The sequence below is a fragment of the Erigeron canadensis genome, chromosome 4 (genome assembly GCF_010389155.1).
Source record: "Erigeron canadensis isolate Cc75 chromosome 4, C_canadensis_v1, whole genome shotgun sequence".
NCBI lineage: Eukaryota > Viridiplantae > Streptophyta > Magnoliopsida > Asterales > Asteraceae > Erigeron > Erigeron canadensis.
In genome coordinates, this window is record NC_057764.1 from 27,958,799 (window position 1) to 27,976,650 (window position 17,852).

A 17,852-nucleotide genomic window follows, 5' to 3' on the forward strand; every position below is an offset into this window, starting at 1 on the left:
AAAAAAATAAAATGGCTCGTTACTATTATTTGCACGCATTTCTGTACCTTTGTTTTTAATATATATATTAATTCCGAGACAGGGAAAATGACTTGTGCACTTGGCTACATTTAACCTGTTTAGTATTTTAACTTGAACATGTGCAAATATAAGCAAGACAGTTATATGTATCATTTTCATTAGTTAAATTCAAATTCATATAGATTTGTCAACATATGGTATTCTACACCTATGAACATTCATGGCCATATGAAGCGACATTAACCAATTTAATAAACCAAATACAAACAATATGTGAACGCATTATCATTTGCAAGATATAATATATACATCAAAAAACAAAGTAGACAAAAAAATCTAACATGCATTGAGACGACTGTGATGAAGCCAAGAAAGTAGTTCTTGTGTTGAAGGCCTTAACTTGGGAGACTCGTTTAAACAAACACAAGCAATCTCAAGAACCCACAACATTTCCTTGGCGTTTTCTTTGTTGAAAATCAATAGATCAAATACCTCGTTCTCTCGTTTCTCCTTCTTCATTTGCATCACCCACGATATCAAATCCCGACTACCCTTTGGTTTACACATATCCATTGGTCTCTTGCCGGTTAAAAGTTCCAACAAAACAACCCCAAAACTATAGATGTCGCCCTTGTATGATGCAACTGAAGCTTGACCATACTCTGGAGGTATGTACCCTAATGTCCCAACTAAATCAGTTGTTACATGAGTATCATAAGTTGGTATTATTCTTGCAAGACCAAAATCAGCTAAATGAGCTTCAAAATTTTCATCTAGAAGAATATTACTCGACTTTATGTCCCTATGAAGGATATGAGGATCACAGGATTGATGCAAGTAAGCTAGACCTTTAATGGCACCCTGCCCGATTCTCAGCCGTGTGTCCCAAGTGAGTTTTGAAGGTCCATCAGGTTTTTCATGTAACCAATAGTCAAGACTACCATTTTCCATAAACGAATATATCAAAAAGCGGTCACTTTTGTGTTGACAATAGCCTTGAAGGAGCACTAGATTTGGATGTTGGGCTCTCGAGAGGGTTTCAACTTCAGCTTGGAACTCACGGTCTACTTGACCTGTATCTCCTGTCAGCCGTTTGATGGCTACTTTTTGACCATCGGGCAATGTGGCTTTGAAAACAAGCCCGAACCCTCCACACCCAATGATGTTTGCTTGATCAAAACTGTTTGTTGATTTCAAAAGATCATTAAGGGAAAGCTCTTCTTTCTTTTGGAAAAAGATAACTAATCTTGGTTCGTATTCTTCCTTGTTGCTTTCATAACCATCTTCTTTCTCGGGATCAACTACTTGTTTGCTGGTTGCACGAAGTATAATCACAAACAAGAATGCAAGAATGAAAAACGTTCCAAATCCAATCCCGACAGCCATACCTGCGATTGCACCTTTACTTTTCTTTGTTCTACGGGTTGAAGATGGATTCAAAATGCTATCACCACAAGAAGTAACTTCACACAATTCTTTGTTTCCATCAAAGCTCGAATTTGGAAACGTTGCAAACTGACCTCCAATCGGTATAAACCCTCTCAGATCATTATAAGCCACACTAAACTTCGACAAAAAACTTAACTTAACCAACGAAGAAGGAATTGTTCCAGTCAAATTGTTATACGACAGATCAAGAGTCTCTATACTCGTCATTCCTGACAACTCACTCGGAATTTCACCTGATAAATTGTTGTGTTTCAGATCCAAGATATGTAACTTTTTCAAATTTCCAAATTCCGGCCAAATTGAGCCATTAAGAAAGTTGTGGCTGAGATCAAGCTGCGGCGGAAAGCTCATAATCTGGTTGTACTGCAATACTGACCCTCGGTCACTCATATTGGGTCTCTTAAAAAATGGAAAATCCGGTGAACCTTCTTCTGATGTCATGTTTCGGAAACTTAAACTCTGTAACTTAGTAAGATCCTTCGGGATTTCTCCCGATAAAGAGTTGTTCGACAAATCTAGGTAAAAGAGAGACCCAAAATTGCCCAAATATGACGGAATTGTTCCTGTTAATTGGTTCCAGGATAAGTCCAACAACTGTAATTGTGTTGAACTTTTTAGCCATGGAGGGAAAGTGCCTGTGAGTCCGCAATTCGCGATCACAAGAGCTTTGAGTGCTTTGAAATGAAGAGTATTATCAACAGGAAGTTGTTCACCACGAAAGTTCATGGTCAGAACCAAAACCCTCAAATTCGGGCAGTGTTGAAGGATCGTAAGAGTGGTTTCAAGGTTAGTAAAGCTGCAGTTCGAGAGGGAAAGGAATGATAACGACTGAAAATTTCTGAAACTTCGAGGGATTTCGCCTACAAAATTGTTCCTAGCAAGATTTAAAGCTTTTAACTTTTGGCATGAAGAAAGATCACCAGGAATGGAACCCGAAAAGTTATTTGTACCCAGATCAAGAGATGTAAGATTCATCATCAGCGAACAGTTAAACTTAACAGAACCATTTATAGAATTGTTTTTAAGATTAATCAAAGAAATGGCAGGTGAACTCAACAATGATGAGGGTATCTCACCAGAGAAACGATTCGATTGAGCTGAGAAATGAGTCAGTCTTGGAAACTTATGAAAGAAATCAGGTAAATTCCCTGATAACCGATTAGATGATACATCTAAACGGTTAATCCGGCTAGAGAAATTGCCTATTCCGGTGATGGAAGTGAACAAGTTATCTTGAACATCCAATTGCCCTAATCTTGGTAAATGGAACAAGAATTCGGGAATGGAACCCGAAAGAAAATTAGAAGCTACACATATATGTTCCAAGAATGCACATTTTGTCAACTCAAAAGGAATATTTCCCTTAATCAAATTAACAGCAAGCTTAATAACACGAATTCGAGTAGAATTAACACAGATACCAGCAGGAATAGAACCATGAATTTTATTACCAGAAAAGTCTAGAACTTGAAGTGCAGGCAGGTTTATGCTAACAGGGAAAACACCATTAAAATCATTACTACTTAAATCAAGCACTTCTAATTGGGATAACTTAAATAACGAAACTGGAACCGGGCCATTAAGGAAATTATGAGAAAGATTAAGCACTTTAAGCTGATCTAAACTTGAAACTAAATCAGATAATTCACCAGTTAATCTCTTTTTAGGAAGTTCTAAACTAACAATCCTACCAGAAATATTATCACACTTAACACCTATCAAATTACAGCAATTAAAAGATGACAATGAGCTCAAATTTGTACTAAAATTTGAACTCAACCATCCATCAATTGGGAAATCCAATCCATTCATGAAACCAACCAATCCTTTCAAATCATTAGAATTACATGTCAAATTTTGTGAAATCACAAGAACTTGAAAACACCAAATAAAAACCACAAAAGCCCAAAACTTGAATTCAAAAACCATCTCACTAAACATGAAATTGAATAAAGATATGAACTTTAAGGCTTACAGAAAAAGCCCATTTGGAGAAACAAGATTTCTTGATGTGGGTATGTCTGAATCAATGTATTTGTGAAATTTCAACATGAAAATTGAAAATGAAGCAAGAAAAGCAATAAAGATGTGAAAGACCAATATGGTAAAACAAGAATTTTTTATGCGGGTAACTTTGATTCAAGTGCTTTTTGACTGAAAGTTGATAAATTCTTGGAGAAGAATTGAAGATAGAAAAAAGTTGTAAAAGGGGTTCAAGAAACACAGAATGCTTGTTTGGTCTATAAATGGAGGTTGGCTAATTTTCTTGGGATTGTGTGAAGTTTTTAGATAAACTTTTTCTCTTTTGTTTCTATTTATTATAGAGAGAGAAAAATAGTCAAAGATTTGTGAGAGTGGACATTTAATTTTGGTGAACTTTTTCTCTTAAGAAGCCGTTTGTGATTGAAACAGGCAAATTTGTTGGAATCATGTGGGATGACAATAGTGTTTTTTTTCTTTTTTTTTTAACGTTGGAGATAATTTGCTCACAACAGGGATTTAGCTTACGTAATTTTAATCGAGTATGTGTTAGAGAGTCCCATCACCCTCAATACTTAGTAGGAGGAGAAACATCCAACTAAACCTCCTGAATGCACGACATTCAATTAGGATAAAACTATGCCCTCTCTACAAGACTCAAACCTGCTTCACAAAAAGACTTTATTTGTGATATACCTTAAAATGGCATTCTCATGTTTCGAACTCGAGACCTCCAACATGAAAAGTCGGTGCTCAACCTGTCAACCATTGAGTTACAAGGGTAAGTACGGATGACAATATTTGACTCACATATATATGAATCATGAAAGTTATAATTTTTTTTTTTTTTCATAATTTGACTTTTCTTTTTATTATTTCTAATATATATAACTTAAATTTAGAAATCATTTTACGTAGTACGATTCAAACCTGTATCTAAACTAAGATTTTGATATGATATATATATATTTTTTTAAAGGTGAATTTCGCTGAAAAATTTGTGTCACGATTCGACAGCGAAAAGTCTAGCATACGTTGTTTTAACCGGGTCCGTGCTAGAGAGCTCCCTCGAAGTAGAAATGCCTATTTTAAATAGCCGATAGGAGTAAAACCCCCTATTAATCCACTTGAAGGCACGACGATTAATAGGGGTAAATCCTGCCCCTCAGATTTTGATATGATATTTGTTTACGGATTTTGAAACCTTTTGGTATCAATTATAAAACAGACGTTGGTAATAATGAAAACACAATATAATTAAATGAAGTTATGAAGGCTTGGAGATCACGTGCTTGTGAAAAAATTAAATTGATTTATTATTTGTTTAAGGAAAATGCTAAATAAAGCCTTTAAGGATTCACTTAATGTGTATAAAAATATTATATATTTTCATATTAAAAATTACCCCTTAATTTTTTAGTAAATAAGTGTATAACTATTTTATTCAATTCATTAGCTGTTTAATTAAAAATATTTGTTGACTTTGACGATTACTCTACTAGATTTCGTTTACTAATACTGGCAAGTTTTAAATATGTACAATATTCTGTATTTATATTCGAATCAATTTAAAGTATCTACTTTGTGGTCAAAATAACATTGGGTTCACACCAAAATTTTCGATTATTGGAAATATATACTTGATATTGAATCTTTTTGAATTGGAGGCGTGTCATAGACGGGTCGACATAGTAATAAGATTAATACATTTGACAAACGGGTTGTCATAAGATCGCATTTCAAGGTTGCTTATTTTTATTTTTAATCTTTTATAAAGAAACTTTGATTAAGACTTTATTTTATTTTTTTTTTCCAAAATGTTCTTTTTAACATATTTATGGTTATCAAAATGCTTCTCCACTCACTACAACGCTATTCAATGTATGTATAAATATTATATTGGTTTGTTTTTTGCTTTATTATATTAGTATACTATTTTTGTTATCAATTTGTAATTGATTCTAATTTAATTAACATTGATATTTCTAAATGGTTTTAAAACAATCAACAAAATCTCATAAACTATATTTTTGACACACTCTATAACTAATATATTCATCCAATAAATTAGTTATAAAATTTTGCCACAGTGTGCGGATACTATGCTCATAATTATCAAGAATACATTAAATATTTTTGAGGTAATTTGGTTTGTACAATTTAACGTTTCTAATACTTATCCTTTGCATACTCATGTGTACTTTTAAAATAACTAGATTTATGGCCGCGCAATACGGCGGCAGTGGGGTAGTGATGACAGAGGTGGTGATGGTGACGGTGATAGGGGCGACGGTGGTGGTGAATGTAAAAGTAATTGATATTGAAGGTGGTATTGTACTTATTTTGAAGTGCTGGGGAATCTATATTATAAGTTATTTTAATAAGGGTATTATAGATACATTAGATGAAGATGTTTAAATTAACGAATAAAAGAAAAGAGTATTTTTGGTTTTTCAAAGGTAGAAAGTTTAAGAGAAAAAAAAGATGGTTTATTTTATTAGATAGTATAGTTTTTTATATATATTTATATAGAAGATTCATCACCCATCATACATAAGCCGCCAACTGTCCTTCACTTGCTAGCGCAGTGGCAGGACACCCTAAAGTTGGAGTGAGGGTTACAAGTTCGAATTTCATCTCGAGCGTTGTGGCTGGCCAGGTTTTGTTGACAGAACGAGTTAAATTTACCGGGTGGGAGGGGCGGGAAGGGGGGGGATCGGGTAGGCTCATGGTATTCAATTCGAATACTCGTGGTCTGCCCATTCACTGTTTAAAAATAATAAAAAAAAAACATAAGCCACCAACTATCCCATTATAAATTTATCTATCATCCTAGCCAACCACCATATAAATTACTTCATGTTATGATTGTCTTTTTTAATTTCTGATAAGATTTTATACCATTCAAAAAAATATCAAAATATTTAAATCACAACCAGTTCATATAAATTAACCAACCATCATTTCATAAGACTGCACATCGAGATAGGTACATATTTGGTCCGATAAAATATGAAATTTACAAGAACAAAGATGATTAATTATAAAATGGCAATGGTCCAAAATCTTTGATAGTGGTACAAATTGAAGTGGCACAAAGGGAGAGAGCCAAGCCATCAACATTAACATGTTTGTGGGACTTTATATCGGTGCATTACGTCTGAAGTGGGAATTGAGTTGACTTTTCTTGTATCATAAAGTGAAGGGGTGGATACATCATAAGTACACTAACACTATTTATTTATTTATATTACCGGATAACTTATTTAATGATATGAAAATTTTATTTGATTTATATTTGAAGAATTGAAGAAATTAAATAAGATTGTTTCACAAATGATAGATTAAATCGTTTGATCCATCTTTTTATAAAAAGCTATTATTTGCTATATATATGTATTCTACGTTCTAACATTAAAACTTAATTGATATAAAGAAGCTAATAAACCAACTCCACTTGGGTGGTGGGTTGGCCAGGGTATCTTCTAAATCCACTATGTGGGCATCGGGGTGAGTTTTTTCCAAGGTCTCAGGTTCGAGTCTTGGGTTTCTCATCTCAAGGTATTATTCATGAGCAGGGGTTGGAGGTCCAGCGATTTATTGATTAAAATTGTCTGCAGCACGTCTGAATCGAAACTAACTTTACAAATATATATATATATATATATATATATATATATAAAGAAGCTAATGAGAAGTTAGAAGCATAACTAAAACGATAAATAAAGTACATAAAATTAAAAACTAAAACTGCACTATCTTGACTATTCTAAATTGTGGTTACATAATTTATGAATCGTTTAGAGAAAGTTAATTACCTTGATTTTTTTGAGGCACAAATCTGAAAAAAAGGAAGCTCATTAGAGAACACATGTCATTCCTTACTTGTCATATTAACAACTAGAAGCAGGGATAACCAAATTAATAAATTTCTTTTACCAGGGGCGAAGTGAGGGTACGTCTTTATGGAGCTCGAAAAAGTTCATGAGAGTTTTGCTTCTAAGGAGATTACACTAGGAAATTATGAATGACTGAGTCCGGAAAAAAGTTAACAGATTCATTACACATTATTAGTTATATATGTTAAGTTGTTTCATATCAAAGATTATATCGTAGGTGGACTCTAGATATTTTATATTAAGAAATTTTCTTTTTGAACGGCAAAATGAAAACTTTATTAATTGATAGACCAAACTAGCAAGTTGCTAGCGGCCAATATTCAAATTACAATCTAGAGCTTTACAAAAACTACAAACTAGATATTGTATATTAAGATTCTACTTTTATATTATTTGGTCTACTTGTGATTTGCTAGTCCCCCCTCCCCCAAAGAAAAAAAAAATTGGGATGACAATAAGATGATAAAGGAGAAAATGTTTATATATGTCATTTAAGAGTGAGTACGGTTCGGTTTGATTTGGTTTTTGACTAAAACTGAAACCAAACCGTTATAATTCGGTTTTTGAAAATTAAAACCATTGGGTTTCGGTTTTTTCGGTTTTGGTCTATTTCGGTTCGGTTTTAGTCTGTTTTTAACCATTTGTGGTTTGGGTCAAATTGAGCTTCAAAAGTTTATAAGTTTATACCCTATAATTACACCTTAATTAATTTCAACAAGTTTTCAAAACAATATTAGTAACAACAACACAACAATAATGATAACAAATTCATAAAAGTGAGTTGTACAAACTTCAAACAAATTTTATATATAACTATTTATATCTTTTACGCGTTGTTTAATTATACAATTATTAAAACAAATTAATTTTGTTGTGTATTTTCACTTAAAACATATAAATGATATTATTATATACACCTAAAAATGCAAATATAATAACATATTTATCAAAAATTAATATAAAATAAAGTAAAAATATATTTTTTTGGTTCGGTTCGGTTTTTATGGTTCGGTTTTTCATTAGAAACCAAAACCGAACCACAGCTTTCGGTTTTTAGAAAACCAAAACCAATGGTTTTTGGTTTTTACGGTTTTCGGTTTTACGGTTCGGTTTTTTTGGTTTTTATGGTTTTTTCGGTTCGGTTTTTGCTCACCCCTAAATTGTCATTATTAAACTTCAAAATATTATATATGCCCAGTTAAATTTTGTAATATAAAAAATGTCATTATTAAACTTAAAATATATCAAAAATATGCAAATAGTTAAATATGATTTATAGTTTTAAAAGATTTTAATATTTTATATTGATTAAATTTAATTATTTGGGCATTTTTGATATATATATTAACATTAACAATGACATTTTTTATATTTAAAAATTTAGGTGGATATATATATATATATGATATTTTAAAATTAAACAGTGACATATATCGGTATATGATCTCTCTTTTCTCATTTACATATTCTATATGGTACTTAAAAGGAGTGTAACATTTTAGGCTAATGAGTGCTCAATACGGCATAAGAGAGCAAATAAAAAGTACAACTTGATAAAATGTTGACTTTTATCTTTCAAATTAGATGGCCAATGGTAGAATAGTTACGGTAACTTGGATAAAAAATTGAATTGAGATTCCTTAAAGTTGTTTTCAACTTTATTAGTAAAGTTGAAAGCATCTTAACCTTTGGATTGAAATCAAAGGTCAAGATTCAAAATTCATTTTTGAATCTTAACCTTTAATTTTAAATTAATGGTTAGGATCATCTATTTTACCAATAAAGTTGTAATTAACTTTAGGAAATCCCAATCTTAAAAAATTAACCGAATACATGTAACTAGTTGATATATATTACATTAGTTTTTGCTAATATAATGAGCAACCATATCGAATTGAAAGGGTCTAATTATGATAGTGAGACATGCACATAACAATGTAAGTTAGTGGCATGTTTATTAGCCTTTAATTATGGGTCACTAACACACCCAATATCCATATCTAATATTTCACAACAGAGTGATAATAATAAAACCACTACAATCTTTTTCCATCAACATGATATTGTCATGCATGGACACTAACACATTATTATCTAACTAACATATTTAATGGTCAAAAACCTTGATTATGGTATTCCAATTTGTAACCAATTACCCCTACTTTTTGTGAAAAGACAATTATGTGCATTTTTCAATATTTTGAGCATTAGATCAATGGTTAAAAGACCATCCCCACATATAAGGTCTTGTGTTTAAGCCTTGGGGAGGATATAAGAAAGTCCCTTTATGAGGACTTGGCTTGGGTTTACCCTGGTTCAAGTCTGAAGGGCAGGGTTTACTCCTATTAATCGTCGTGCCTTCGGGCGGATTAGTAGGGAGTTTTTCCCTCATCGGGTATTTGAAATAGGCATACTTCGAGTGAGCTCTCTAGCGTGGATCCGATTAAGAAAACGTATGCTAGACCTCTCGTTGTCGAATCGCGACACGGAGTTTTCAGCGAAATTCACCCAAAAAAAGTGCATTTTGCAATGTTTTCGTAAAGATTTTGAAGAATGAAAGTTCGAATTACAATTACAAATCTGTTAAAATAAAGAAAATTCTATAAAAAGCAACTTTTTTACCTAGAATTCTTTAAAAATGGTACTAGTTTAGATTTTGTTTATTAAAAGATTTTTCTTTCTTTGCTTTCATTCCCGATCTTCCTATAATTACTTTGACTGCTATATACATACAAATTGGGATGTTATATTTCTAAAGATCAAAGTATTTGTCTACTAATCGAATTGATAGTCTAATTACCATGAAAAATTAATCTAAATACATGTTGATCATATCCCTTTAAACATTACTACTAGTTAAAAAAAATAACCATTGTCTTAAACCTCAATGGCCAGATGTATCTTCTAGATCCACTATATGGTACTCAAGGTGAGTTTATCTAAGGTATTGAGTTCGAGCCTTGGGGTTTTCACCTCAAAGGTATTTTCCATAGAAAGGGGGTTGAAGACTTGGAGGTTCAAAAAATATGTGGTTAAAATTGTCTCCAACAAGTTTGAACCGGGAAAAAAAATTAAAAACTTTTAAATTTAGTAAATAGATCGAGATGATGTTGCCCACCTAATAATTAAAAGTTAAAACAATATATAGACCATGATTACCAAGTAGAACCCCAAACCCACTATCTGTAAACAAAATTTAGTATACTCAAACCTCATGATAATATATATGTGGTCTATATGAGTTTTGGTCGATCTTCAACGTTCGTATAGAACGCATCCTTCAAAAAAGTACTCGTACATTTTTGATATATGGTTTTGTTTGAAGGTTCTGTATATTTATTTATTTATTTACGAGAACAAGTACCCGCGCGTTGCGGGGATGAGATGGTAGGGTTGATAGGTCATAGAGTGTGATAGCCAAATACCTTAGCCGTACGGGCTCTGTTCCCGGATTTAAAAATTCGTCGAAAGTATATCGAATGACATCTCTAATGAAAGAGCATGAAATTTTAAGAACACCCATACAATTTTTATAATTTATATATGTACGGTTTTGAGATAAAAGATTTTGAATAAATTGAAAGAATAAATGATTGATTAGGGAGAGAGAAAAAAATGATTGGTTGAGATTTGAATAGAGAGAAAAGGTGTTATGTAAATATAGAATTGATATATGTGCATTTTGGGAAAGTAAATGTTGAAACTTAAAATGTAGATATGGGAGATTTGCTTTATAATACAAAATATAGATATTTACATACTATCTATATCTATATTCTATACTACTCTCTCCGTCCCATTTTAATTGTCATGTTGAGTTGTTGACTAACTTTGACCGTAAATAATTTTGTTTGTACTATATAGTAGTTGATGAAACTTATATGAACGAAATGTACATTAAAAACCCAATTCATTCATATAAAGTGTTACATGACACAAACAAAGTTATTTACGGTCAAAGTTAGTCAACATGACAACTGAAATGGGACGGAGGGAGTATTATATAAAAATTATAACACTTATGTTGAAAGTTTACATAAATGGGACATGCAAATTGACCAAAATACCCTTAATGAATTAAATCACCATCAATTCTTAATATTAAATTACACCATTAGTCAATTATATTAGAAAATATCTCTACTAACCCCTTTAAATCAAATACTTTTACCTACACCAATAGATGTCGCCACCACCATCATCGCCGACTCGCCGCCGCATTACGCGGATACCATGCTCGTTAATTATCAAAGAGGTTCAGTAAACATTAATTTGGTGACCACCAACAATTCTTTTGTCAAATAAACTCTACCAAAGAAGTTCGTCAAGTAAACTGTAATTTGGTAAACGCAACTTTAACAATTTCTCGTTCAAGTAAACTTAATTTGAATAACACCACATTATGAAGTTTATTCAAAGTATTGAAATACCAATCAATGATATATGCATTTTAGCAAGATTGGGAACAACTAAAATTTTGGGTTAGCCCAACCCCCCCATTTTGTAACCAATTTACCATAAAGGCATAAATAAATAGAGATATAGATGCATTAGCAAGATCCTTGAGAGGGCATCAAAGAGAAATGAGAAGAGAGTAAAGTATGCATTTACATCTAGAATTGGAATCTATTATGACTGCAAAAAATTACAATTAAAAGTGGAACTTAAAAACATCTTAATAGTTGCTACCCTCTAAAGCTAAAACCTCTATTACTGAGATTTTTATTTTTCACCAAGTCTATCACAACAGATAATACACAAGGGACACTAATCTGTATACACGAGGGTGAGCAGTGACCTAAATGCTTTTAGCTTTTCAAAAATGGGATCTCTACAAGTTTTCGTTATAATAGGATTTGGACTCATATAGGCAATCAATACAGATTTGCACAGGTATAGCTATTAGAATTTACATCAGTTTAATTCTGTACTTGCAGCCAAACTCGAAGAACTCCAAATCAAAACCCTGGCTCTTGCTTCATATGCGTACGGTTTGATACCTCAAACATCATTTTCTGAAAGTATCAACAATAAAACTTGAATCAAGGAAAGGAATGGTAACGTATAGCAGATCATAATTTTTGACCAGGGTGTGCACTACTATTAAAACATTTAGGGGATGCACCCTAATAATAATACTGTAATATTTTATGTCTACATTACAGTTTATGTTCAAAGTATGGACATGAATCCGCACCAAACCAAATAGGTGTGCCAATGTGTACACTCCTCGTCAAAGGTGACACTTACAACTCTTAGACTTCTGAACGGGTCAATTTGGGTCTTCAGTGTATTTCATAGGGTAGAATAAGATATACTAGCTTATTGCTTTACCAAATTTTGAAAATAATCAAAAAGCGAAGGCAAAACACCTAAAAATAATTCTTACTGAGCTCCCATTACTTCTTTGATCAATAGATTTTCTTTCAAATGACAGCAATAAAAGCTTATAGTGCAATATGTAATATGACACATATCATATGACGATGTGTTTACTTTTGGCTTCATACTTTTATGAAAAGGTGTCTTGGGTTCTCTAACCCTTTCTGACTCGTGTAATAGCTACTTCGTATTTGTTTTGTTGAGGCTAGGGCTGGCAATTCCTGATGCGACATGGACCCGACACAAAATAAATGGACAGATGTTGGGATTTAATGGGTTGGGTTGGCACTATTTCTCCTAAATGTTGCATAAGAGATTGTTTCCGTAAGTCACGCCTCCTTACCTGACTTGTAGTGGGCAAGATACTATTTGCAAGATTCTCGTTTAGTGATACAGGCAATGGCGGCCCGGGCATATACCTCATGCTGCAATTCAAAGAAAAACCTTATAGTAGTGGTTTTAAAATAGACATGTATAAATCCCAAAACCAGCAGCGATGATGAATTTTGTGAAAATATGTCATACTTGTTTAAAATGGCAGCTATATTATTCTTTGTGTGGCTGAAGAGGTTGATATTATCCTGCAGCTGCTCATGAAACAAGTGTCAGATAGTTACCCCGATCATGAATGGTCAAAAGACCATAATACATAGGTTAGAAGAGTTACTTACTTTCATTGAAGAAATATTAGCTGATATCTGACCAAGAACTTGGTTGTTTTGTTCGACTAAGTGTCTAATAGAGCCACTGATTGCTGCATACAAGTATAATAAATTCATCATTTTAATAAACTCCACACGCGAGTGTTAGTGTAAACTTAATAAGTTAACAAAATGATATTTTTGAGCTTTAAACCATTTTTGTCTATACAGCTTCGGAATGTTGCCATATACAAGATTTCTTATTGTATACAAAACTATTTATTAATCCATCCTACAAAACATTGATCAAGATTAAATACATAACGCAAAGATGATAGTATTTGTTATCAAAGATAAGAGATACAAAGGACGACAATCAACATATGAGCATTTCTACGTATTTATTACTTAGGATATATGCGTGGTGCTATTTAAAAACAAATTTGTATTACTTATCTGACGAGGAATATAGCAAGATAGGATTTTGGTAATTCATGTGATCTGATCTATATTCTATGGTGATTTACTACTACATATTTCCGAATATATTATCCTATTTTTATTTGAGTATTCTTAGTGGTACTCAGGTTTTCCTTTGATCTCCAATATTTACTTGTGAATGTGTGTTTTTTTCTCATAGGGTTACACGACTTCAAGGTCCATCAAAGTCTATTCTCTAGGCAATATATAGATATATACATCATAGATTGTCTCATTATAATATTTAGTTTCGCCTATTATTAAGTCAATATCTACTGTGCTGACTATCTATAAGGTTTCTTAATGATGAAAAAGTGCATTACATGGGGATAAAAACTGCTAGTGGGTCAACCCAACTGAACCCAAATTTTATCAGCTTGTTACCCTGGCTAAGCCATAGAATCGAGTACATCATAAATCTGATAATCTGATCCAGATTTATTCTAGACGTAAACCTAGAGTTTAATAAGAAGAGAGTGACATGAAAGTTTATAAGGAAGTAGTGAATAGTGATTCTTCGTTGATTAGAAAAGTGTATCATTAAAGTTTACAAGAACAGGTGTCACAATTTGCGTTTAAGGTTCCTAATGATATCATATGGATCATAATAGAGCATTAAAATTATGTAAAGACTAAGGCAAAGTATAAGTGGAACTGTGGAAGACAAAAACACAGGCTTGCAGTTCAAGTGAAAAACAAAGAAGGTTGCCTCTAAAGATACCTTCAAAAGTAACACCGTCAATTTGGACCCGGTTATTCATGGAGACAGAAAATGGAGCCACATTGAATACTGGAACTTTTGATATACTTGGCTTTGAGGATGATTCCACCAAATTATCCTGAAAAATGAAACAATCTGAATGCTGATATTTTTAGGAGAAAATGCTGATTCCACCAAGTGTTGGACATAAATCTTTACTCTGTGACTCTTAATCATTGAGATAATGAGATAGTGCTCTTTTCATATAATTGTGAATCAAGCTATATGTAATTAAGTACTATGGAAAGGGGTGATGTCATATATTAGCAATACATTTCTTGATGTTCCACATGGTCATTAATCATCGAAAACGAGGTGCGTTTCAAACTTTTCAGCGTGGATACACGACTAAAAGGTTGGAGGTCATAACACCTGGCTCACTAACCACTGGCTTTGTATGGTGGTCTGTGGTAGTTGTGTAAGAAAGGTAGTTCTATAAATTCATATTTTTTTAAGACAAGAGTCAAATACTTTATTATGTAGTATAGATATAGATATAGATAGATGAAGATTAACAAGCTCATTGCAATTAAGATAAACATTAAGCAACGCTTTCATAATTCCTGTCAAATAGACTCCGTTATGAACTCAAAAACAAGCAACCATGGGATAATTTCTTATATAGGACCAAGTTCGATAAAAAATACTGTATGAGCCTTGAATAGAATTTACACATACTTCAGAGTTCAGACATAATCATATTTTTCCCTAATTCATTTAACCAACAGAATGGATATTTTTAGGTTGCCCAAGGCAATATGATAAAAACTAGAAAGACGTAAATTGGCAAAAGCATACCTTCATATCTTTCAACCTTTTCCCCTTATGTGGTTCATCATGTTTCCTTCGCTTTCTCTGCCAGATATCAATGTTAAGCATTTAGCATATCAAGTAGGCACCTTCAACTAAAATATAATAATAATCATCTAGCTTTTCTATTAAACCATTAAGAATGTTGTATGCATAGTTAAAACACGTGACTTGTAACTAGCGACATTTGAACCATTTTCTTTTTAGCCAATATGGCCTGTTAGAGATAAAACGTACCCAAATCAGTCCATAAGTAAAATTGGCCAAACTCGCCACCGCCACGAGGAATATTCTATATTGTTTTTATAAATTTCATCAATAAAAGACAACTGAGATACAAATGAACATAACCAAGAACTCACCGCCATCCATCTACACCTTAGGGCAACATCACGAACAGTTTTGTCACGCAATGTGGCGGCAATCTTGATATACCTCATGATGGTGGGCTCGTCTGAAAATCTACATATATTGTATACAGTCATACATATATAATTTAAATTCGAAAAAAAGTTCACTTGTTTAGAAACTAATGTTTACTTAGGACTTAATGAGCTTTAAAAAAAAATTAATCCACTAAGTCAATTAAGAATGTTTACTATTGACTTACTAAACAAAAACCTACTGAATGGTATGTTTATTGCTTAATCAATACAAACTATTGTCACTTGATCACTCAGCACTTAATGGCTAAACAAATAAACAGACCAGGAAAATTATACATTAACCTCCACTTATATTCTTTCTAATGTATACATCCTATTTCAACCGAACTAGTCTTGACCATTGTCCAACCCGACCCGGACCGCCCATTTTGTCAACTCCATTATACATATAATTCCTAATTCTATACATATAAATCAGAGCAAAAAACTTACTTGGAAAGTCCTTCCTCCAATTTATGTTGTTCATCAACAGACCACTCAACAGCCAAACCTGCATCATGCTTTAAACCCGGACCCGAATCCCCAAAAACAGAACCATTAGAATTCGCAGACTGTGTAAACCCTGAATAACTATTTGCTAAGCTAGAATTTCCTATAAATCTTGGTGTATTTGTAGTTGCAGTACTATTCATTTGGTAATAATCACCCATCATGATCATCTCAGAAGTACTCTCCATCCCACTTGACTGAAACGAAATCGCATGTCGATTCACCGCAGAGCTCGAGTTTCGGTCATAATGAAACCCAGAATCCATTATTTCTAAAAAAGTATCAAACTTGATTAACCTGGATGATTAAAACCCTAAATTTCTTAATCTATAACTAAACCCCATAATAATCAAATCAAGATTTCAATTGAAATAGCCCTAAATCAATTCAAACACTACAAAAAGATATTGAAATCATAATCCCCAAATCAAAAAGCAAACCCTAACCTTGAAATGACAGCATACCCAACATAAAGTTGCAACCTTTCTATTATTATCTACAAATTTTAGCAATAAAGATTGCAAATTTCATCATAAAAAGATGGTAATGTGGGCAAAAAATGATAAAGATGATACCAGAATGATGTAAAATTTGAAGGGTATTATTCTGTGATAAAAAGTTGTGTTTAATATGCTGCTTCTGTTACCTTTTTGGCTCAGCATTCACTAAAACATACACTAAACACACAATACTATTGATGATTAGTGATTACTTTTGCTTTTTGTTTGCTTAGTACACACTCACTCATCCAAAAAAGAAAGAAAAAAAATCCCATTTTTCTTTGTATTTGAATAATATTTATATCTATATATATGTGTCTAGAATATAGGAGGTTTGGCCAATGAGATAGATGGAAAAAGATAGTTGCATTTGGGTGATTCAATGGATGAGTGAATAATTTCGTGGGTTGGTTGTGTAGATCTTGGAATTGAGTAATAGTGAGATTCCCAATAAGCATTTGATGCCAATAATAATTGTCACCATTCCACCCAATGATGATGATTGTGTTCTCACCAACTCAATCCTCATATTTTGGGTAGGTATTTGAAGACAGGGTTTTTTTTTTTTTTTTAATAAAATGTTTTCCATGATTGTTTTCTATGTTGTTGAAAAGTTGTACAAAAAATGTTGCACTTTAACATAATATTGAATTGAAATGAATATTATAGATACATTTTCATTTTCTAATCTATGCAAAGTAAGAGCCTAACTAAGTAAACTTTTGATGTTTGTTTTTAGGTTGGCAAAAAATAACAGATTATGTTTATAAGCTTACATTTTGTCATTGATAGTTTGTCTAAGGGTAGAGTCAAAGTCCCAATATACATATTTTATTATACTGCTTATTATTTGTCTAATTTCAATATCACTATCATTTTGAATAGAAATTGAAACCTAAGTAAAGTCTATGTGAATAAGATGGATTAAAACCTAAAATAATCCAAAATGAGTGTTTTGGCCTTAAACATAAGGATAGTGATTCCACACAAAGCAT

At 32.4% G+C, this 17,852-nt stretch overlaps 2 protein-coding genes across 2 annotated transcripts; both read right to left on the minus strand.

The window, feature by feature from the left end:
• Positions 1 to 250: 250 nt before the first annotated feature.
• Positions 251 to 3,399, minus strand: LOC122594877 (phytosulfokine receptor 1-like). Its single transcript, XM_043767179.1, has one exon. It carries the CDS (start codon positions 3,397 to 3,399, stop codon positions 358 to 360), a length of 3,042 nt encoding a protein of 1,013 aa, XP_043623114.1. The 3' UTR covers positions 251 to 357.
• An 8,737-nt stretch (positions 3,400 to 12,136) lies between these two features.
• Positions 12,137 to 17,351, minus strand: LOC122598585. The gene is made up of 8 exons (XM_043771179.1): positions 16,301 to 17,351; positions 15,785 to 15,884; positions 15,411 to 15,467; positions 14,574 to 14,691; positions 13,403 to 13,485; positions 13,257 to 13,318; positions 13,075 to 13,156; positions 12,137 to 12,364 (listed from the first exon to the last, which is right to left on the minus strand). The coding sequence occupies exons 1-8, from the start codon at positions 16,621 to 16,623 to the stop codon at positions 12,308 to 12,310; spliced, it is 882 nt and encodes a 293-aa protein (XP_043627114.1). The 5' UTR covers positions 16,624 to 17,351; the 3' UTR covers positions 12,137 to 12,307.
• Between the last annotated feature and the right edge of the window lie 501 nt (positions 17,352 to 17,852).